General features: G+C 45.2%; 1 protein-coding gene across 3 annotated transcripts; it reads right to left on the bottom strand.

Moving 5' to 3' along the window:
- Positions 1 to 124: 124 nt before the first annotated feature.
- Positions 125 to 18,801, bottom strand: LOC138803484 (peptidyl-prolyl cis-trans isomerase E). 3 transcript variants are annotated; one of them, XM_069987572.1, is made up of 10 exons: positions 18,757 to 18,801; positions 17,733 to 17,831; positions 15,936 to 15,979; positions 15,033 to 15,059; positions 12,358 to 12,439; positions 11,950 to 12,050; positions 9,525 to 9,648; positions 7,130 to 7,315; positions 5,641 to 5,783; positions 125 to 237 (listed from the first exon to the last, which is right to left on the bottom strand). In XM_069987572.1, the coding sequence occupies exons 1-10, from the start codon at positions 18,785 to 18,787 to the stop codon at positions 214 to 216; spliced, it is 861 nt and encodes a 286-aa protein (XP_069843673.1). In that variant the 5' UTR covers positions 18,788 to 18,801; the 3' UTR covers positions 125 to 213. The 3 variants fall into 3 exon arrangements, with proteins under 3 accessions (XP_069843673.1, XP_069843672.1, XP_069843674.1); XM_069987571.1 differs by lacking the exon at positions 125 to 237 and adding an exon at positions 1,934 to 5,506; XM_069987573.1 differs by lacking the exon at positions 125 to 237 and adding an exon at positions 1,934 to 5,506 and having other exon boundaries at positions 18,765 to 18,795.
- Between the last annotated feature and the right edge of the window lie 4,358 nt (positions 18,802 to 23,159).

The following is a 23,159-nucleotide window of genomic DNA, read 5'->3' on the forward strand; positions in this document are numbered from 1 at the left end:
TTTATTGCACTGAGTACACATGCAGCCTCACAATCCAGAGTGTGGAGCCCAAATGGCTGTCACAAGGCAGTTGGCATATAATATGGATGACATTCCAGAACTTCTCTAACAATTCTTAGTTTTCAACATCAAGGATTGTTTTTTAGACAATTGTAAATAATAAAATTTATAATTATATACTTCTGGTATCTTTTTTATGTCCAATGACATAATTTAGAGCTCAGTCAGGCACAGTACCTAGGAAGGAACAAGAGTGGTTATCTTTTTTGTTGTTGTTATCTGTGGGACTTGAATTCAGAGCCTAGCAGTTCCTGAGCTTTTTGGCTCAAGTAGTACTCTACCACTCAAGCCACAGCACCACTTCTAATTTTCTAGTGACTAATTAAGAGATAAGAGTCTCATGGACTTTCCTGCCTGGGCTGGCTTTGAACCACGATGCTCAGATCTCAGCTTCTTGTGTAGCTAGGATTACAGGATTACAGGATTACAGCCACTGGCACCTTTTTTTCATCCCTTTTTTATACAGAAAGGAAAAACAAGGAATTACCTACCTAGCTGGCCATCAGATTTCCAATTGTGTGTGTGTACTGGGGTTTGAACTCAGGGTCTGGGCACTGTCTTTGAATTTTCTTTGCTCAAGGCTAGTGCTCTACCACTTAAGACATAGCTCCACTTCCAGCTTTTTGGGGTTTAACTGGGGATAAGTCTTCGACTTTCCTGCCTGCGCTGGCTTTGGACATTGATCCTCAGATCTCAGGCTCCTGAGTAGCTAAGATTACAGATTTGAGTCACCAGCACTTGGCTAGACTTCCCATTTTTGATGGTCATCAAATGAAAAATGGAAAAGCCCTTGAACAGTGAAATAGTTGTGAATGAACACAACTATTTTTCAAGGAGTTTCCTACAGCAAATGGGTGTCTTGGCTGACAACACTGTGACAGTGCCATTTCCCCTTTCATTTGGGAGAGGGCCGGTTTATATAACTGGTTGTCCCAGAGGAGGAAGTAAAATAAAGGTGTTCAGTTCAGACCTACTGACAGCAGTGAGAAATTAGTGACAGTTGTCAGAAAAGGAAGACACAAAATATAGCAGTGTAAATGCTGTCAATACTAGCCTCAGGTCACACACCAGAGGATTAGTATTCACTATCTTTGTGTGTGGGCACATGTGTGTGTGCACATATGCACGCACGTGCCTGCCAATACTAGGGCCTAAACTCCAGACCTCAAGCTCTCCTTTAATTTTTTTTTGTTCACAGCTGGTTCTCTACCACTTGAGCCATATCTTCACTTCCACCTTTTTGCTAGTTAATTGGGAGCTAAGAGTCTCTTGGATTTGTCTACCCAAAGGTGGCTGTGAACCTTGATCCTCAGGTCTGAGTCCTGAGTAGCTAGGATTATAGGCATGAGCCACCAGCATCCAGCTAAGTTGACTCAGTCTACTAAGGAAAGAAAATGTTTCTGAAAAATTCCTATGAAATAGGACAGCAGTCAGTGTAGTAGCAAATGGATGTGAGTCCAGCCTTGGCTTCTTCCTCTGCAGAACTATAAAATTTAGATACCTACAAACATTTGGGATGCCTGGCATATAAATAATTAACAATTGGTGCCTGTTATCACTACAAGTAGATCTTCTCATTTTGAGCCACTTCTGTACAAAAATGTGACGTGCAAATGATGTTCCTTTTCAGAAAACTCTGCACACTGCATTCCTTGAGAGCAGGACTTGCCTTCTAACCACCTTTAAAGACCTGGCAGGTATCTAGTCAGAAGGTGGTAGCTGGGCTGTGAGCCTTCAATCCTGTGTTCCCAGACATTGAGACCCACATCTGCTGAAGGACAAATGCGAGATCCCACCAGATCCCACCATAGCAATCTGAATGGGGCAACTGCTCATTCAGGGTTCTACCAGTAATAAAAATAGACCTTACAAGAACACTTGACCCACTTTTATTAGTATTTTCATTTTTAATCTTCCAATGGTTGTAAAAGGGGGCTACAATTTAACATGTCCATTTATGTGTCTGGTGCTTTTTGATCAACACCCTGCCGTCTATCTCCCATCCCTTCCTTTTTCACATATATACATTGAGTACTGTCACATATTTGTTCCCCATTCCCTCTCCCATTTCCACCCCCTTCCTATCAGGCCTGCTTTTTACATTTTTTTGAAAAAAAAAAAATTAAGTCTGAGAGCATGGCTCAAGTGGTAAGAGTACCTACTAGCAATTACAAGGCCCTAAGTTAAAGCCAAGTACTGACTGGAAAAAAAAAAATGGTTTTGGAAGTGGATAATACAAAAAAAATGTAATTAAAATCACCATTAATATGTTGATCAACTTATTTCAAGGCTGATTTCTCTAAAGTATATTGACAAATTAGAGATCATTTTCATAATCCTGTGATACCATACTATATGAGTTGTTTCTGATGGGACTTTTCTGCTTTATTATAGGGTAAAAATTGCCCTGTTAATAAACATTTTTTGAAAACATGCTTATCTAGTTTCCCACCACCTAGACTCTGCACTGCTGAAACTTTTGTCCATGGTCCCATTTCTCCCTCACAGGGTTGCTAAGGCTGCATTGACTGAGCTGGATACAACAGAGTTGGAGACAGTCATCACTTGAGAGGAAACACTCTGGTCTCGCCTTGGTCCAGCCATCACAAGCTGGGCAAGGTCCAATTATATGAGTGCACAAAGCAGAGCCAGGGCCCTCAGTAGTGGCATTGGAGCAGTGGGAGTGCTGATGGGAAGAACCTGGGACAGGAAGCAAGCAGGCTCAGGGGAAGCAGCTTTGCCCTTCAGACCTACCTGGTGCTCCTGGATCCACTCCCCAAATGGGTGAATCCCTTCAGAAACAATAGGGGCTGGTGTGTCAGCTGCAGAGGCAGCCAGGCTGCTGGGCCATGATGTTCTCCAGGCTCTAGGGCCCCTCTTCCCTCCTTCCTGGCAGAGTAGGATATGTTCCTGGCTACCCACTAAGGGTCCAGGGAACTATGGAGACCATTACCATGTCTCCCCACCAAGGCCTTGGGTAACAACTATCCTGTAGCAGATTGTGGTCCACAAACCCCCAACATATTGAGGCTGAGCCCACTAAGTCTCCCAGGACTCACTGCCACTGACAAGGGGGCAGGCTAAGCTTTTACATGGGCTCTGCTCACCATTCTGTATGATCTTTGGTAATTATGTAATGTGAACTTCAGTTTACCTGTGAAAGGTTTCAGTATGATTCAATCTATGGACACTCAAACTCTGAAAGAGGAAGAACCATCAATGGCTCTAATTTGGCAGATTGTTGGAACTACCCACAGGCCTCCCAAGGCTATTGATCAGCATCACAGGACACCATCGCCCATGGGGGGGCTGGCTGTGCTAACCTCTTTATACACATCCTCGCAGGTTTTTGCTTTGTTTTACTTTCTGGTGCCAGTACTGGCACTTGAACTTAGGGCCTGGGCTCTGTTCCTTATCTTTTCTGCTTAAAGCTGGAACTCTACCACTTGAGCAAAAGCAACACGTCTAGCTTTTTAGTGGTTAATTGGAGATAAATGCCTCACAGACTTTCTTGCCAGGGCTGGCTATAAACCATGATCCTCAGATCTTAGCCTCCTGAGTAGCTAAGATTACAAGTATGAGCCATTAGCACTTTGCTCTTAAACTCTTATAAAGGCCCTGGTCAGTGCTATGGTCCCAAGCTCCATATGCTTATCTTACAGCTGGTGAGTGTCCTCTGAGGCTGACCTATGTGCACAAAAGGCTAATATTAGCAGGGTCAACTTTACCACACCATGGTACCCAGTATAGTCAAACACCACCTGGATGATGCTGTGAAGGTAGTTTTTAGATGGATTAATATTTGTATTCTATAAGGTGAGTGTAAAGTCCTATGAGGAAGATGACTACAATCACCAGAGGAACTCTGCTCTAGACTGTGGATGGCAATGGCATCATCACCTCCTCCCACCCCCTGGCCTGCTGACTGCTCTCAGATTTCAGACTTGCTGCAGGAGCCAGCCAGTTACTTAAATCTTTGTCTCTGTCTACCCCCACCCCCCACTACTTACTGTACGTGACAGATACAGGGTCCATACAGTGGCAGTCATGAACTACTCAACTCTGCTTTGTAATGAGAAAGGTAGCAGTCATCAACTACTCAACTCTGCTTTGTAGCAAGAAAGCAACCATAGATATGTGCAAACAACTGAATGTGGCTGAGGCCTAACTAGACTTTATTAACAAAAAACAGGCTCTGGTAGTTTGCTGGCCTCCTGGTTCCTGGTAAAAAGGCAGAGAAGGCACTTTTGAGTCATAAAATATCTAAAAGCCTATATACTTGATAGATGCTAGTGGGTGCAATCCCAGCTTTTTTTTTTTTTTTTTTTTTTTTGCCAGTCCTGAGGCTTGAATTCAACCTAGGCACTGTCCCTGAGCTTCTTTTGCTCAAGGCTAGCACTCTACCACTTGAGCTACTCTACCACAGTGCTACTTATGGCCTTTTCTGTTTATGTGGTACAGAGGAATCGAAACCAATGCTTCATGCATGCTAGGCAAGCACTCTACCACTAAGCCACATGCCCAGTCCAATCCCAGCTATTTAGGAGGCTAAGATCAGGAGGATTGTGATTCCAGGCCAGCCTGGGCAGAAAATTCATAAGATCTCTTATAAATGGAAGAAGCTGGGTGCCATGGTGGCATAAACTAGTCATCTAACCATGGTGAGAAGTCTCAAATATAAAAATTAGGTCTGGGTCCCAATCCTGAACAGGAAATGAGACCATCTCTCAAAAATAACCAGTGCAAAAAAGGGCTGGAGATATAGCTCAGCAGTAGAGCACATGCCTTGTAAGTGTGAGGCCCTGAGTTCAAACTCTAATACTGCCTAAAACAAAAAGCCTGTAGATTGATAGTGACAGGAAGCAGAGGCCAATCAATACACTGGTCATAAGACTCTTAGCATGCCTTTAGGAGCAGAGACAACTTTTATACTGAATTCCCAAGTCCTGACCTGGTCTAATCACCCAGCATCAAGGAAATTGCTGGCCCTGGGGAGGAAACTAAAGCTGTAGGGGAAGGCACCATGCCACACCCCCTCAATAGCCTTTCTCTAAGAAACAGCTTAGCCAGGATGTGATGTGTTCTCTGTTGACAAGTTTCAGGAACTCCCTGAAGGCCACAGTATAAAAAAACTAGGATTTATTTTTTATCAAAGAAACCACCCAGGAGCCTCAGGTGGCCCAGGACAGGCCCTGACACCTAGGACAGACAGCAGATGAAGGAGGTCCAGGCCATGCTGCAGAGGAGCTGCTCCTGAGAAAGCCCACACTATGGAAGGGCTCGGGCTGTAATACAGCTTGCTGCACAGAGTGCCCTGAGTGCTGGTTCCTTCCAGGACGCGCAGGGGCAATCGCAGAGGGAGGCGGAGCACACCACCTCACATGTACTCCCCACAGTCAGCAATGATCACCTTCTGCTTTGGCTTCCCGTCCTTGCTGCCCTGGGCCTTTGCAAGCAAAGTGGAAGAAAAGTCAGGGAACAAGGAGTGGGTTAGCTCTTTCCTGGCTAGAGCCCTCTCCAGTGTCCTACAGGGGCATGTACCAAGGGACATTTGAAGACAGGCCAGTTTTGGCCACCTACCTCAATCTGCCGTAAGACATCCAGGCCTTCAGTGACCTCCCCAAATACCACATGCTTCCCATCCAGCCAATCTGTCTTGTCACAGGTCAGGAAGAACTGGGAGCCATTGGTGTTTGGGCCAGAATTGGCCATGGAGAGGAGGCCTGGGGAGAGAATGACCTTGTCAGTTGTCTCCACCCTGCTCCAGCCCTCAAAGCCTGTGCAGACTGTAGACAGACAGCCCTCTGCAGGCAGGCTCATGCTCTAGAATGCACAGACTGGGCAGATGTGCCATTTCATCTTTCATCTAATAGGATGAGCAGGGCTGTTTTAATCATTTCATACTCACTCACTCATTCATTTAGCAAATTACTACTTCAGACTCAGGACCAAATACTCTTGCTCATTTTTTTTGCTGATTCTACCACTTGGACATATACCTGCACTTTCAGCTTTTTGCTGGTTAACCACAGATAAGACTCTCTCAGGTTTGTCTGCTTGTGTTGACTTTGAACCCTGATTGGGATTATAGGTATGAGCCACTAGCACCTGACTATTTTTTTTTTTTTTTTTAAACACTGAAAGCGCCAGGTGCCAGTGGCTCAAGCCTGTAATCCTAGCTATTCAGGAGGCTGAGATCTAAGGATTGTGGTTCAAAGGCAGCCCTGGCAGGAAAGTCTGTGAGACTCTTATCTCCAATTAACTGCCAGAAAACTGGAAGTGGTAGCTGTAGCTCAAGTCTGGCTTTGAGCTGAAGAGCTGAGGGACAGTACCCAGGCCAAGTTCAAGCCCCATGACTGACAAAAAAAAAAAAGGGATCGATAGCACATCCTTGTATGCTGATGGGCAATCCAGCAGAGCAAGGTAAATGTATTATACAAAGCAGAGGAGGACACTGAAGCAACCAGGTTCCAAGCAGGGGAGAGGGATGGCTGTCCACAGATGGAGAGGAAGAGCAGAAGCCAGAAACAGGAGTGTGCATGTGTGGAGAAGCAGGAGAGACAGGTAGAGGATGAGGCAGGGGGGTGATCAGAGACCTCAGGAGTGAAAATGGGGAGGATCATCATCTCCGATTGGAACTGAGCATCAACAAGGGCATTCTGATCAGATCCGTAGCAACAATTGGGGGGACACAGTACAATTTTGTCTCAAGTTGTGGGGAGAAAGCGAGCCCTGAGATTTTACTAGATAAAGAAGATGGGATGCCAGAGAGGGTGAGAGTACAAGACAAAACTTTTGATGGCAGACCACAGAATCTAAGCTAAGTTACCAGTGAGTATTGACTGACACGGTGGGGTAGGAGAATGGGGAGTATATGATTACATGGTCATTACAAGTGAATGCACCCCAGCTAGAGTGAATGTTTCTCTTCTGTTCAGCAGTTTGCTCTCCCCCAACCCCTGTCCTTCTGCCAGAACCACTGCCCATCCTTCCAGCCTGCACTACCACTCTGTCCAGCCCCAGGCCCAGGCTCAGCGTCATTCATTGCCACAGCCCAATTAGCAGCTACCTGGTCCAGTGTGTTTGAGGATAAAGTTTTCATCATCAAACTTCTTCCCATAGATGGACTTGCCCCCAGTGCCGTTGTGGTTTGTGAAATCACCGCCCTGGCACATGAACTGGGGGATGATGCGGTGGAAGCTGCTCCCCTTGAAGCCAAAGCCCTTCTCGTGGGTGCACAGGCAGCGGAAGTTCTCTGAGGGTGGGAGAGGAAAGGGTGCGAAGGTTAAAAGATAAAACAAACGAAGAAGAAACAAAACCTCTGAAAAGCAGTGTTTTGTTTAGCGTTTGTCAGTTGTCCTTGTTATCCATACAGGTATCCATATTGGTTTGCAAAAGTCCCTTTTAATCTATGTACATTATAAATATCTTCATATGTATGTATATATAGATAGGTAGATATGTATATTTAGATATATATGTGTATATCTATCTATCTATATATATACACATATAAATAAACAGCTCTACTTCTGATTTTTTGGTGCTTAATTGGAGATAAAAGGCTTAGACTAAGGAAAGCAAGCCCCAGCTGGCTTTGAATCATGATCCTCAGCTGTCAGCCTTCTGAGTAGCTAGGACTAGAGGCATGAGCCACTTGTGCCTGGCACTATCTTCCTATATTTTATATAATCTCTAGATGACTTACAATACCTTACAGTATGTAAAAGCGATGTAAGGAGTAGTTGTTACACCACACTGTCTAGGGAACAACAACAAGGAAAAAAGTTCAAACATGTTCAGCACAGATATAATTTTTTTTGTCTTTTCTTTTTTGGTACTGAGGAACAAACCCAGGGCACTCCATTTGCTAGACAAGCGCTTTGCCACTGATCCACATGCCAGCCCTACCTGCAATTTTTCCTCCAAATATTTTTGACCTGTGGCTGATTGAATCCACAGAGTGGATCCCAAGGATAGGGAGGGCTAGATGTATTTTCACTCTAAACAAGAGATGCTCATGTAAACGTAAGTGATGCTGATCTCCTAAAGGACAACAGGGCATACTGATTAAAGAAGGAAGACTAAATATGTGCACTCTAGCTCTGCTGCCTCTCCAAAAAACACTAAAGTGGTAGCAAAGTATTCTGTTTGTTTGGTTTTGTGCTGGTCCTAGAGCTTGAACTCAGGGCCTGGATGTTATCTCTGTGCTTTTTTGCTGAAGGCCAGTGCTCTACCACTTGAGCCACAGTTTCACTTCTGGCTTTTTAGTGGTTGACTGGAGATAAGTCTCATGGACTTCTCGGCTGCAGCTGACTTCTAACCATGACCCTCAGATCTCAGCTTCCTGAGTAGCTAGGACTACAGGTGTGAGCCACGGGCGCCCAACCTGATGTTTTCTTAAAATAAGTTTTGTGATACTCTCTTTAATCATATATGTAAGTAGTATAATTTACATAAAAAACAATAAATTCACGCCAGCACTTAAAAACTAGAAAGGAGCCAGCACCAGTGGCTCATGCCTATAATCCTAGCCATCAGGAGGCTGAGATTTGAGGATTGTGGTTCAAAGCCAGTACAGGCAGCAAAGCCTGTGAGACTCTTATCTCCAATAAACTACTCAGAAAAAGCCAGAAGTAGAACTGTGGCTCTAGTGACAGCACAAAGAAGCTCAGGGACAGCACCCAGGCCTCTAGTTCAAGCCCCAGGACCAGGAAAAACCAACCAACCAACCAACAAAAAAACACCTAGAGAGGATACTCAAGAAACAATATGTTACTTTTTTTTTTGTTTTTTGGTGTTTTTGGTCGGTCGTGGGGCTTGAACTCTATGCCTGGGTGCTGTCCCTGAGCTCTTTAGCTCAAGGCTAGCACTCTACTACTTGAGCCACAGTGCTACTTCCGGCCTTTTCTGTTTATGTGGTGCTGAGGAATCAAACCCAGGGCCTCATGCATGGGAGGCAAGCGCTCTCCCGCTTGCCACCTTCCCACCTTCCAGCCCCTATTTTTTTTGTTTGTTTTTGCCAGTCCTAGGCCTTGAACTTAGGGCCTGGGCAATATCCTTGAGCTTCTTTTGCTCAAGGCTAGCATTCTACCACTTGAGCCACAGCACAATTTCCAGCTTTTTCTGTTTATGTGGTACTGAGGAATTAAACATGCTAGGCAAGCACTCTACCACATTCCCAGCCCCACATGTTACTTTTGGAGGGCAGAAACATATTTTTCAATGAGTGCAGTGCCATATTGTTGGAATACATATGTGTAGTATTACTTTAACCACGACCACCTTATTTACTTGAATTGTTATTAAATTATGATTATTATGAAGCTTATAAAGCTTCAAAAATGCCTGCTTTGACTCATCTATTACTAGTTATCAGGATCTGAGATGTATCAGAAGCATTAGGTCAGAAACATTACTCAGCCACCAGCTTCCCACCAACCAGACTGCAGGCCCCTCCTTACCTGCTGTCATGGGTACCACATCGGAGCGCAGGAGCATCTGGATGCGGCCAGCTGGCTTGTTCCCAATCTTGATGTCCATGTACACCTGAGGATTTGACCGGGATTTTTTTGCAGCAGGCTCTCCCTAGGTGCAGAGGAAATTGCTAGTTAGAGGAAACTCCCAACTCCTCAAGCAGAAGCAAGTGTTCTGTACACTCTCAGAACACTACTGAACAGGCCAGACGAAGGTCCTGATAGGGAAGGCTGTGGCCCTGACAGCCCAGCTGCACACAACCCAGGTGACAGACCTTAACACTATCTAACAGGGGGCCCACCTACAGGTGTGTCTCCCCGCGCTCACTCTCAGAGATGCACCAGCTTACTTCTCTCTGTCCTAGGCCACACTCTACTCCAACAAGCAGATATGCTCGCACCACCCCCTCCATGGCCAGCAGTACTGTCACATGGTATGGAAACAAGGGGGAGCCTTTGTGCTGTGGCCCAACTGCTCGGAGTACAATAGAGGCCCTGGCTTCGCTTTATGCTCTAAGTAGGTAAGACTAAGCAGAGAATCAAGAGAGATCTAAAATAATCAAGACATCTGTTTGAAGAGCAAAGCTAGATGTTACCTTGTTTTTGGTTCAGCTGACCAAGTACATATGGAGGCTTCACTGGCATAGGTACTACTACTGCTGTCTGCCCTCAAACACAGCAGCAGCCACACTCACAGCACTTATTGTATAACAAGGGTGGTAACTAGAACCTTCCTCCTCAAGTCTATGCTGTTCATCATATACTCCACCTCACATCTGTATTAAGAAGTGAACATAAGGCCCCTAACTTCACAGAATTTACTTCCCAGAAAAGGAAGGGCAACTGGAATCCATGTAGTTCGTGCAAAAGCAAAGACTGAACAAAGAAATACAAAGGATTATTTTACTAAGCATTGCAGAAGGGGACTGTGCTGAGGGAGATGGGACGGGAGACACAGGATCAAGAACTGGAGAGTCGGAAGTGGCGCTGTAGCTCAAGTGGTAGAGCGCTAGCCTTGAGCTGAGAGCCAGCGCTCAGCCCGAGTTCAAGCCCCATGACTGGAAAAAGAAAAAAAAAAGTACTTGAGGTCTGGCTCATTGCCAAATCATTTTCAATAAAGATTCCAACATTCGACCACTCAAAAAAAAAAAAAAAAAAAAAAAAAAGAACTGGAGAGTCCTTTCCGGTCTAGGTCCCATGGGAGAAATGATGGGAGAGGTGAAAAGTTCTGACGAGACTGTTAATGACTAGAGTGGTGTCTCAGAAAGCTCATTCTAGCTCTCTTTAGGAAAGACTGCATCCAGAGGCAAGCTAGGAAGCGGCCGCAATTTATCCAAATGACAGGCTAAGCTGGGACCACTGCTCCAAGGCAGAGGGTTTCTAAGGTTTCAGAGAAACGTTGCAGAATACAGTGCTGTGCTGGCTCTACCTTAGCAGGGTCTAGAGGAACCCAAGGGCTTCTACCGACTTTGAGGGCCACACAAGGCCTCTCAATTTCTGGCTTAGGTCAAAACGTGCATGGATGGTGGCAAAGTAACCAAAGTTGAGAATATAGGAAGTCACAATCAGAGAAGGTGGGGAACCATTCCAGGCAACCTGAAGTCACCATCAACTTATAGGCAGAAATATGTGAAGTTCAGTGTTAGGAACAGAGACCATGAAAGTCACCAGTGCAGCACAGTCCAACATGGACTGAGACTTTTAACTGAAGGAGAAAAATGTTGAAAGCTAAAGCTAAAGCAGAAAAGAAGACTGCTCACAAGGTATGCAGAAGGGAAGCCCACACTGCGCTAGTCAGGGAGGTATGCTAAGAATGAGGAAAAAGTCCAGGGCTATGCTCTCCTAGGAGAGAAGCCTGAATCCATGCACAGGTTGAAGGGAAGCTACCAACACTGTCCTGTATCCTCTGCACAAGGCAAGAGGACAGAGAGCCTGGTACCAAAATCCTCAGTGCAGTGGTGTGAGGAATAATCAGGTTCCTATCAGCCAAGTCACAAGTTCAGGCCTGAGCAGAACACAAGAAAACTCAAAGCTTCTTTCTTCCTTTCATTCACTCAACACAGCCTTTGTCAAAGGACTATATTCAATATCTATCCTTTCTGTTTTCTTGCAGATAAACAAATTCCATAAAAACCTAGGCACTACCCCTCCTCCAGAAGCAGTAGCTTTTTTTTTTTTTTAAAGCAGGGCCTAGGCGCTGTCCCTCAGCTCTTCAGCTCAAGGCTAGTATTCTACCACTTGACAAACAGTGCCATTTCCGGTTTTCTGGTGGTTTAGTGGAGATAAGAGCCTCACAAACTTTCCTGCCCAGGCTGGCTTTGAACCGCAATCCTCAGATCGCAGCTTCCTGAGTAGCCAATATTATAGGCGTGAGCCACTGGCACCTGGCCTAAACAGCAGCTTTTGTTCTCACCTCCTGGGTTTCAGCTTTGGGAGGTTCTGACCCTTCTTCCTCTTTATTCTCTTCAAGAGTCTTCCCAGAGAATTTCTTCAACCAGTCATCATCTGACCAAACTAAACAGGAAGAGTTGAACAAAGTTAGGAAATTCAACCTATCAGCCAAATGCTAAGGAGATACTCTGCTCAGTCACCTCCACCTGGAAGATGTCACTAGAGCTCTAGGCCACAAGCATCCCCTTTGAGAACACCCCGGACGAACAGCCCTTTCACAGGAACAGAGCACTTAAGAAAATAGGAAAGATAAGAGGATTAGGAAGGATTTTTCTCATAATAGACATTATTTGCATTTAGATATATAGAGGTAACAATGCATGGAAGCCAAACTGGAGGACATGACAGAAATCCAAGGAGCTCTTCTTACCCGGTCTGGAAGAGCCCTCCTTAATTCTCATTGGTTTAGCCAAATTGACACGAATTGTCCGTCCAAAGAGCTCAGATTCATTCTGAAAGATCAAAAATGCTGCTGCTTAAACTGTCAAATTAAAGAGCCAGAAAGCTCTTTATTTTTGAGCCATGTTCTTGGTTTCTCCTCCCTTCATCCAAGTCCCCAGCAAAAGCTCTGTCCTCACCACAAGCTCTTGAGAGGAATCTGCAGGTCATTTCTTCCCTTAAATGGTCATATACTTCCTATCTGTCAACACTAGCAAAGGTCTGCCTACCAACTTAGATTCAAGCGACTTAAAATTACAAGAATAAATATAGTTTCCTAGAACCTGAGTTCACCTTCAAAAGCCAAGATCAGCTTTGAATTAATGAAACATGATTTCTCTCTGACAGCAAAGGAACATGTTTGATGAACAGGTAATAGAGAACAAGGAATAAAGAACTTCCTTATCCAAAGATAACTGGCATTGGGATAGATAACTTAATATGAATACCCTTAAAGAAATTATAAAAACTTCATGGTAAAAAGTGGAAAAAAGACTTATACTAGCTACCTGAGAGGCTGAGATCAGGAAGATCATAGTTTGAAACCAGCTGGTGCAAAAGTTCAGGAGACTCCTTTCTCAACCAATAGCACATCTGACATCCCAGATACGGTAAGAAGTGTTAAATAGGAGATCACAATCCTGGGCCACCTCGGTCAAAAGCAAAACCCTATCTCAAAATAACCAGTGAGCCAGGCGCCAGTGGCTCACACCTATAATCCTAGCTACTTAGGAGGCTGAGATCTGAAGATTGCGGTTCAAAGCCAGCCCAGGCAGGAAAAGCTGTGAAACTCTTATCTCCAATAAAACCACCAGAAAACCAGAAGTGGAACTGTGGCTCAAGTGCTAGCCTTGAGCTGAAGAGGTGAGGGACATCACTCAGGCTCCATAACTGACAAAAACCAAAACAACCCATCAGTGAAAGCTGTGTACCAGTGGCTCACACCTAGCTACTTGGGAGGTGAAGAACTGGAGGGTTGTGGTTCTGGGATAATCTAGGTAGAAAAGTCCACCAAACGTCATCTCAACAAAAGGACAAGCAGACCACAGTTGCAGCTACCTATCATCCTAGCAAGGACAAAAAGACTAAAATAGGTATATCACAGTCTAGGATCCATGCCCAAGCAGAAAGTGAAACTATCTATCTTAAAAGTAACCAGCCAGGCAAAGCTGGCTCATGTCTGTAATCCTAGCTTCTCAGAAGGCTGAAATCTAAGGACCTCACTTCAAAGCCAGCCTGGGCTTTGTTAAGTCTGTGAGTCTCTTATTGTCAATTAATCACCCAAAAAGCCAGAAGTGGATTTGTGGCTCAAGTGGCAGAATGCTAGCCTTGAGCTAAAGAAGCTCAGGGACAGTGCGCGGGCCCTGAATTTAAGTCTCAGGACACACACACAGACACACACAGACACACAGACACACAGACACACACACACACACACACACACGCACACACACGCACACACCAGTGCTGGAGTTGTGGCTCTGAAGCAGAATGACTACCTAGAACACATGAGACCTTGAGTTCAAAACCCTAGTACTGTCAAACAAAAACAACAAAACAAAACAAACAAACAACAAAACAAACAAAAAGTGCAAAAAAGGGCTGAAGGCATGGCACAGTAGAATACTTTTAAGATGCTAAACAACCAAAAAAAGTCAGATATAGAAACTAACAGACTGTTGCTGTTTTCTGGAATATTGGTGTTTTTTTTTTTTTTCCTTTTTAAAAAAATGGAGGGGTAGGAATGTGGCTTAGCGGTAGAGTGCTTATCTAGCATGCATGAAGCCCTGGGTTCAATTCTTTAGCACCACATAAACAGAAAAAGCCAGAAGTAGCACTATGGTTCAAGTGGTAGTGTGATAGCCTTCAGCAAAAAGAAACTTAGGGTTAGTGGTCAGGCCCTGAGTTCAAGCTCCAGGACTAGGGAGAAGAAATGGAGTATGTTGAGTATCTTTACTACAAGTTTGTTCAGATAGCACCTGGAAAAGCTACTGCTGCTCCTTTTTTTTTTTTCTTTTGGATCTGGGGCTGGAACTCTGGGTCTGGGCACCATCCCTGGGCTTTTGTGCTCAAGATTAGGGCTATACCACTTGAACCACAGCCCCACTTCTGGCTTTTGGTGGTTAATTGGAGATAAGAGTCTCACAGACATTCCTGCCAGGCTGGATCTGAAATGCAATCCTCAGATCACAGCCTCCTGAGTGGCTAGGTTGACAGGCGTGAGCCACCAGCACCTGACTGCTACTGCTGCTTTTGATGTATAGCATACTGCTATTACTGTTGATTTTTTTTTTTTATACAAATGTGTATTTTGAATATTTGGAAATTTCAGCTAGCTGTGTTTTCATTTTGGAGAAAGAAGTATACTTGTTTATGGTGTTGAGTTGGAACTGTACAGAAATTAAGATATTAGTCTAGAAACGGTTGATTTTGTTTTTTATCCATTTGTACAGGGGTAACACACTACATGAAAGGTCTTGTCTTTTTAGGTTTGATTACAGAAACTAACAGTCTACAGATAATGAATCAGAGGGGGAGAGAAAGTGAGGACCATGTATACCACCAAAAACAACTTCAGTTGAATAAGGCTTCCCAGCCATACCATACCATGTTGTCAATAGCTGCTGCAGCATCCTGCCAAAAAAAGACAAAAAGCTGTAAGTTTAGGTTTGTAGCTGAATGCTAAACAGACATACACTCATTAGCAAAACCTCTGCTTGCCTAGATTCTGTTTGTGTGATTAACAAAAGAGTGCTTGCATGACTGATATTTGAGCTAGTGATCCTGTAATTTGCTCTCTAGTTGAAGGCACAATAAATAATCACCAGCACTACCAGCCAAAAATTTTCAATAAACAGCACTGTAGGAGCTCTACAGAGGTAAGATGGGCAGGGTCTGTTAGAAGGTCTAAGGCATTATTCAGTCTTGTAAGATAAAGTGAGGGATGCTTTCCTTTAAACAGTTCTTCTGGCCATCTGAAAGCCTCAGCCTAACACCCAGAAACTAAACCAAACAGAGAAGAGTTTCCTTTGTAATCAATAACAATACAAACCATAGATTAAACAAAGGTAGTACAGATAAGCACAGTACTAATGGCTCATGCCTGTAATCCTAGTGACTCAAAAGGCTGAGATTTAAGGATCCCAATTTGAAGCCAGTCAAAGAAAGAAAGTCCATGACACTCTTATCTCCAATTAACCACCAAAAGAAAAACACACACACACACACACACACAAAAAAAACAACCTGAAACCCCAGAAGTGGAGTTATGGCTTAAATGATAGAACTCTAGCCTTGAGAAAAAAAAAAGCTCAGGGTAAACACCAAGGCACTGAGTTCAAGCCACAGGAACACACACACACACACACACACACACACACACACACACACACACACACACACACACACACACACACACACACACACACACACACACACACACACACACACACACACACACACACACACACACACACACACACACACACACATAGAACAGAATTTTCTCACTTCTGCCAACTCAAATTCAACAAAAGCAAATCCTCGGTGCTTTTCTGCAAAAAGAAAAACAAAACAAAACAAGTGATTACTATAGAGGCAATGAGAAGAAGCATAAGATCACAAAATAAAGTCAGTTACATGTCAGATTCAGATACCAGAAATTCTACCCAATAACTGTTTAGGAATCTCATTCTTTGAGTCCTTTTCCCCCCCACCCCCACCCCCACCCCCTGGTCGGTCATGGAGCCTGAACTCTGGGCCTGGGTACTGTCCCTCAGCTCTTCAGCGCAAGGCTAGCACTCTACCACTTGAGCCACAGCGCCATTTCTGGCTTTTTCTGCTTATGTGGTGCTGAGGAATTGAACCTAGGGCCTCATGTATGCAAGGCAAGCGCTCTACCACTGAGCTAACTTCCCAGCCACTTTGAGTTCTCTTTACATTTTAAGCAATAATAAACATTTTCATAGGCAGAGCTAAATATCAACTGTGTTTTTCATTTTAAAAAATGAGCATTCAATTCTCCTACTAAAGCCAAATTTAAAACTTCAACATTCACATGTCAGACAACTAGAAAAATAAAGTCTTAATTTAACTAACCAATTACTCATTTAAATATACAATGTGAAGCTGGACATAGTGGTGTGCACCTATAATACCAGCTGGCAGAAGGATTGCCAGTTCGAGGCCAGCCTAGGCACTATAGACTGTCTCAAAAGAAAAAAAACAGCACATCGACCAGATGCATTATACTCATAAACTGACATACGCATTGAACCCATGAATTGTTGAATAAAACCCCTTTGTACAACTACTTACAGATAATAAGAAACAAGAAAGGAAGCAAGAGAGAGAGAGAAAAACAGAGAGACAGAGACAGAAAACAAGCAAGCTAGCTGGGTGCTGATCTTAGCTATTCTGGAGACTTGAGATTTGAGGACGATAGTTCAGAGCACAAACTTGAGAGACTCACATCTTCAATTAATCAGCAAAAAGCCAGGAGTGGAAGCATGGCTCAAGTGGTAGAGTACCAGCAATGATTGAAAAAGTGAGAGACCCAGGAGTACAAGTCCCAGTATAAGCATATACACAAACAACAACAAAAAGACACCAAGCAAATAAATAATTTGAATATCAAGTGTGCATAAAACATGAATCATAAAACCTGATAAAGATGTTCAGTTTTACCCTCAGGTAAATGTTGTTCTGACTACAGAGGTCAGTCACAATATTAATTTTAGAACTCAGACACAAAAGGGCCCTTAGAAAGTCAATATAGGGCTGGGAATGTGGCTTAGTGGTAGAGTGCTTGCCTTGCCTACATAAAAGCCTGGCTTCGACTCCTCAGTACCACATACACAAAAAAAGCCAGAAGTGGCACTGTGTCTCAAGTGGTAGAGTGCTAACATTGAACAAAAGAAGTTCAGGGATAATGCCTAGGCCCTGAGTTCAAGCCCCAGCACTGGCCAAAAAAAAAAAAAAAAGTCAATATAAACATTGTTTATATATTATATGTATATATATAATTTTTATTTATTTTTTATTTTTTGGGTCTGGTTGTAGGGCTTAAACTCTGGGCCTGGGTGCTATCCCTCAGCTCTTCAGCTCAAGGATAGCGCTCTACCACTTGAGCCACAGCCCCACTTCCAGCTTTTTTCTGCTTATGTGGTTCTGAGGAATCGAACCCAGGGCCTCATTCATGCTAGGCAAGCACTCTACCACTGAGCCAACTTCCCAGCCCCTATATATAATTTTTAAAACAGGCTTTCCTGCTGCCTCACTCACGTAAGACACATTCAAAGAACTCACCTGTTTCATAATCAAGAGGAATCTGAATATCTGTGATGTCTCCAAAAGGAATAAATGCAGCATGAAGAACTTTGTCGTCCACTTCTTCCGCCAGACCACCTACACATACGCAGAGAGGATTGCCTTCTCAATTACTGCCCTGGATACTAAACAAAGTAGCCATTGCCAGGTCCCATGCTGGCCAAAGGAAGGGATCTTTGCATCCAGTCCTTTGGCCACAAAAACAGCTCCCTCTTATCTACTCCTTGCCCATACTTACGACTTACACTCCTCTCCATCCTTCCTTCAGACCTTTAAGTAGCCCTATAGGATTCCTGCAATAGGTTCATCACTGAATTCCCTGACTCAACTCACAAAGCCAATCAGAAGAATCTTGGTGAAAAGCACACATTTGAACCTATCACGTCTCTGAACCTATGGGGTCTCTCTCAAAGACTGCAGAAAAAAGTGCAAACTTTCTCCTTAGCAAAGTGCACAAGATCTTCCAGCATCTTATGCTCTGCTTGCTTGATTTCCTCGGGTAGCCTGAAAATATAACCGACCTGCCACTTACAAGTGTCAGGCCAGTTCGCAGCTCAGGGCTTTCGGCTCCCCGCAGTACACATCTTTGCCTCTGACTCCGCCAACGCCAGCCGCGGCGGCACCCTCACCCCTCCCGACGGACTGGTCATTCTCCTCCAGCCCCTGTGCATCACTGGCCGTCCCCACCACAGCGCTCATCAAAGACCCACTTTCTCCTAACTAGCCAGGGAACTCCTTCCTGCAGTGAACATTTCTAAAACGAACGGGCGCTCGGGTTTGGGAGACGCTGACATTGCCCCGCACTCCGCCGGGTTCCCGCCGAGCTCAGCGGACTAGGAAGGAAGCCCGAATCAAGGCTCGATCGCTGCGTCTCGGGCAAAGCACTGCTTCGCAGACCCGGCCCTGACAACTGCCCCCCCATCCCCACAACCCTGACCCCCACGGCCCCGACCCACTAGCAGCGGGGTCGCTCGGACAGCGCTTAGCGGCCGCGCCTGCTCACCCACGTACAACACACGCTTAGTAGTGGCCATCTTCCTCCCGCACTTTTCCGGCGGAAGCTGGTGCTCGTCCCGCCCCCTCCGCGGTTGCCACGCCCCTCACTACAACCACGCCCACTCTAGTCCTGTTCCGCAGCTACTTCCCGGCGCTTGCGCACTCTCTCGTGGATCCGGTAACCGCTGGCTTCCTGCCATCACTTATCTACACTACAGGTGATGAATGGGCAGCCATGAGTCGGGCCCTTCCAGAGCTAGCGGTGTCCTGGGAAGCAAACCTTGGCCTAATCAGCTAGGGTTTTATAGGTAAAAGATCAGCCACAAACTAACTGTGGTCTGGGGACTATCCTGTGCTGTTTGCTTTTGGACAATCCTGGAGGCGAAGAATGTTTCCTACACAAGGGGTGGTGGCTCACAGCTGTCATTTCACCTACTTGGGAGTCAGAAATAGGAGGATTGCTGTCTGTGGGTGTTAGAGGACAGCAGAAGTCCCGATCTGAAAAAATAAAGAGCACACACACACACACACACACACACACACACACACACACACGCATGCAGGCATGCACGCACAGGCGCTGGGGGTGTGGCTCAGGAAGTACCCCTGAGTCCATACACTAAGGATGACCAAAAAAAAAAGCACTTTTAATGCTTTAAGTAGTTATTTTATATTTATTTCCCCTCAATTTTTCTACACTTTTGGGTCATAGTCTTGTAGTCACGTTACATCAATATAAGAAATCAATTTAACTGGGAACTGATGTTATACGATCCTAGCTACTCAGGAGATTGAGATCTGGGGATCATACTTTGAAGCAAGCCCAGTAATAACCCGTGGGGCCCTGATAAGCAGCGGGATCCAATAGTCAGTGTGGCCCTGTGGTCCAGCCTGCTGGAGGGGGCGGGGCATCAAGAGGCGAGCCTCACCTCTCCACAGACCAAGCCTCCGGAGGGGCGTGTCATGCCGCAGAAAGGGGTGGGGCATGCCACCGAAATGGGTGGGGCGTGCTACGGGGGAGGTGGTGAGGCGTGGAGCCCACGTGGTGAGCTGCCTATGGGGATTATAGAGGGAGCAGCTTGGAGGGGCGCAGCCTATCCAGGGTATGTAGGGCGGGGAGTAGGAGAAAAGCCAGAGGCCTGGGGGGAAACAGTCCGGAGGGAGGAGAGAGGAGTCTGGAGAGAAGAGGGGAGTCGGGAGGAGGCGGGGAGTGCTGAGGAGAGATCCGAGGGAGGTTAGTGCCGAGTTAGTGCAGTGGAGGAGAGGAGTAGGAGTGGAGGAGAGAAGACGGCAGGAGGGAAAGCCTGCTGGAGCCCAGCCGAGCAGGCCTGCGCGGGACAGGGCAGGCCTCGAGAGGCCATCTGGGGCTTCTCGAGGAAGCTATTCGGGGCCTCCTCGAGGGGACATTTGGGGCTCCTCGGGAGGCCATCTGGGACCTTCCTCTAGAGAGGCCTGTGGAGAGGCGCCTCCCGGAGCAGAGCAGGGCAGGCCTGTGGAGATGGAGAGGCCCGCAGTGGAGCAGGAAGGGAAGACAGGGGAAAGCCTTCCCCTTTGGAGCGTTGGAGGTCAGAGGTTCGGAGGTTTGCAGACCAACTAATAAAGGTCGGGGGGTCAGGACTGCCTAGTGGAGGCTTGGAGGTTTGGGGGTTGAGGCTGCTCTTGGTTCTGGGTATCTAGCCCAGGACAAGATAGTTTCAAGACCCCTTTCAGGTGTAAATAGTGTAAATAAACTAATTTTGTTCCCTCTCACTGTGCCTCGATGGATTGTCTCCTCCTCTGGAGATCATAAGTGCCCTAGCAGATAAATCTGAGAGACTCTTATCTCCAATTAACCAACAAAAAGCTGGAATTGGAGGTGTGGTTCAAGTGGTAGAGTACCAGAGTACATGAGGCCTTGAATTCAAGCCCTACTACTGCCATAAAAACAAAACAAACAAAAATACATTTTGAGCACAACTATGTTTATTGCAGCATTATTTACCATAGCTAAGATATGGAACCAACCCAGATGCCCCTCAGTAGATGAATGGATCAAGAAAATGTGGTATATATACACAATGGAATTCTATGCCTCCATCAGAAAGAATGACATTTTCCCATTTGTTAGGAAATGGAAAGGTTTGGAAAAAATTATATTAAGTGAAGTAAGCCTGGCCCAAAGAAACATAGGTCCCATGGTTTCCCTTATTTGCAATATCTAGTATAGGTATGAGTCAAGCGGAAAAGGTCAGATAATGTGATGTTAGGAAAATGAACCCTTAAATATGTATTTTAATGTTTTCGTTTCTTTCATGCATGTGCTTCTAACGCATTTATAAGATTATTTCTTTGTTGCTTTGTATGTCCCTCCCCCACAGTGTAACCCCCGCTTTCACTATATTTGATGTCAGTATAACATGTGGAGGAGATGGGAAAAACAAGTCGTTTAAGGATTCAGGTGGACCTGTTGCAACAATGAGAAGTACAAAATTTCATGTCAAAACCAGCTTTACAATGTCGGTGTGGGGGGGGGTATGATTGGGTGGGGAGGAGGGGGGAGGCTGGGAAGGGAGGTGAAGGGTAAACAAAGGAGGAGGCTGCAATGCTTGGTAAGAAATGTATGCATTATCCTGCCCATGTAATTGTAACCCCTCTGTACAGTATGTTCTCAAATAAAATAAAATAAAATTAAAAAAAAATACATTTTGAAATAGCTGGGGGAAATAGTTGGTCTGCAAACCTCCAAACCTCTTACCTCCAAAGCTCCAAAGGGGAAGGCTTTCCCCTTTCTTCCCTTCCTCCTCCCCTGCCCATGCACATAGACTCTAGCAGGAGCATCCAGGAACTAGGAAAGGCAGCAAGTGAGCACCAAGGAAGGGACACTTGAAGGTAGAACAGTCCACCAATAGGACATCTCAATGTTGTTTGTGTTCATGGCAAGGGGAGAAGAAGCAACAGCATCTGGCTGAATTCAGTCTGTGGTAATATAAACACCATAGAGGCTAGAGCCTTACATTTATTCACAGGTCTATACCCATGTAGCACATTTAGAAAGGGAAGGTGAAATGAACCTATACAGTGTATTCATGTTGTGCCAGGTCTTGTGCTGGAAAGAGTTCCAGAGGGAGAGGGAGTTTTGCTATGTTGCCTACACTGGCCTTGAATTCCTGGGCTCCAGCCATTCTTTTGCCTCCGCCTTGCTGAGCAGCTGGGACTACATGCTTGCAACACCTTACCCAGTGCCATACAAGCTTTTGGAGATAAAGGGTATCATCTCATTTTAAATAGGACATTCAGTGAGTGAGCAAACAATTTGCTTGCATAAACAAAATAGTAATTCAGTTTGTTTATGGAGTGCGCAAAGCTATAGTGACTGTGTCTGTATGCGTGTGTGTGCCCATCCTGGGGCTTGAACTCAGGACCTGGGCACTGTCCCTGAGCTTTTGTGCTCAAGGCTAGCTAGCACTCTACCACTTGAGCCACCGTTTCACTTATTGTTCTTTTAAAGGTGATATATAGAGGGGTTACAGTTATATAAGTAAGATAATGAGTACATTTCTTTTTGGACAATGTCACCCCTTCCCTCGCTCTCTCCTAGTTTTTCCCTCCCATCCCTATCCACAAGTTGTATAGCTCATTTTCAATATAATGACTAGCGAGTACACTTCCAGCGTTTTTGATGTTTAATTGGAGATAAGAGTCTCATAGATTTTCCTTTCCAGGCTGAACCATGTTCTTCAGATATCAGTCTCTTGAATAGCTAGGATTATAGGTGTAAGTCACTAGTACCCAGCTTACAGTGACTGTTTTTAGCAAGAGAGCTTTTTACTATTAGTTTAGTTTTGTCAGTCATGGGGCTTGAACTCAGGGCCTGGATGCTGTCCCTGAGCTAGTGCTCTACCGCTTCCAGTCACAGTGCCACTTCCAGTTTCCTGGCGGTTAATTGGAGATAAGAGACTCATGGACTTTTCTGCACAGACTGGCTTCAAACCGCTATCCTCAGATCTCAGCCTCCTGAGTATGATTATAGGCTTGAACCACCGGCACCCGGGAGGAGAGCTTTTTTTTGGGAGGGGTCCGGTCATGGGCCTGAACTCTGGGCCTGGGTGCTGTCCCTCAGCTCTTCAGCTCAAGGCTAGCTCTCTACCACTTGAGCCACAGCGCCACTTCTGGCTTTTTTTATTTTTTTTGTCTGCTTATGTGGTGCTGAAGAATCAAACCCAGGGCCTCTGCATACAAGGCAAGCGCTCTACCACTGAGCCACCTTCCCAGCCCAAGGAGAGCTTTTTAAAAGACCACATTACCCCCTTTAGAAGGATTCCCAGAAGTATCAGAACAGTAAAAATTAAATACCATGCTACCTCTTTTACCAAGTGCTACAAAAAACTTAGTACAGGATGTCAAGCCTAGAAGCAAGTCTGAAGAGAGTAG

This window comes from Dipodomys merriami, unplaced genomic scaffold, assembly GCF_024711535.1.
Source record: "Dipodomys merriami isolate MVZ:Mamm:240054 unplaced genomic scaffold, mDipMer1.0.p SCAF_34, whole genome shotgun sequence".
Lineage (NCBI taxonomy): Eukaryota > Metazoa > Chordata > Mammalia > Rodentia > Heteromyidae > Dipodomys > Dipodomys merriami.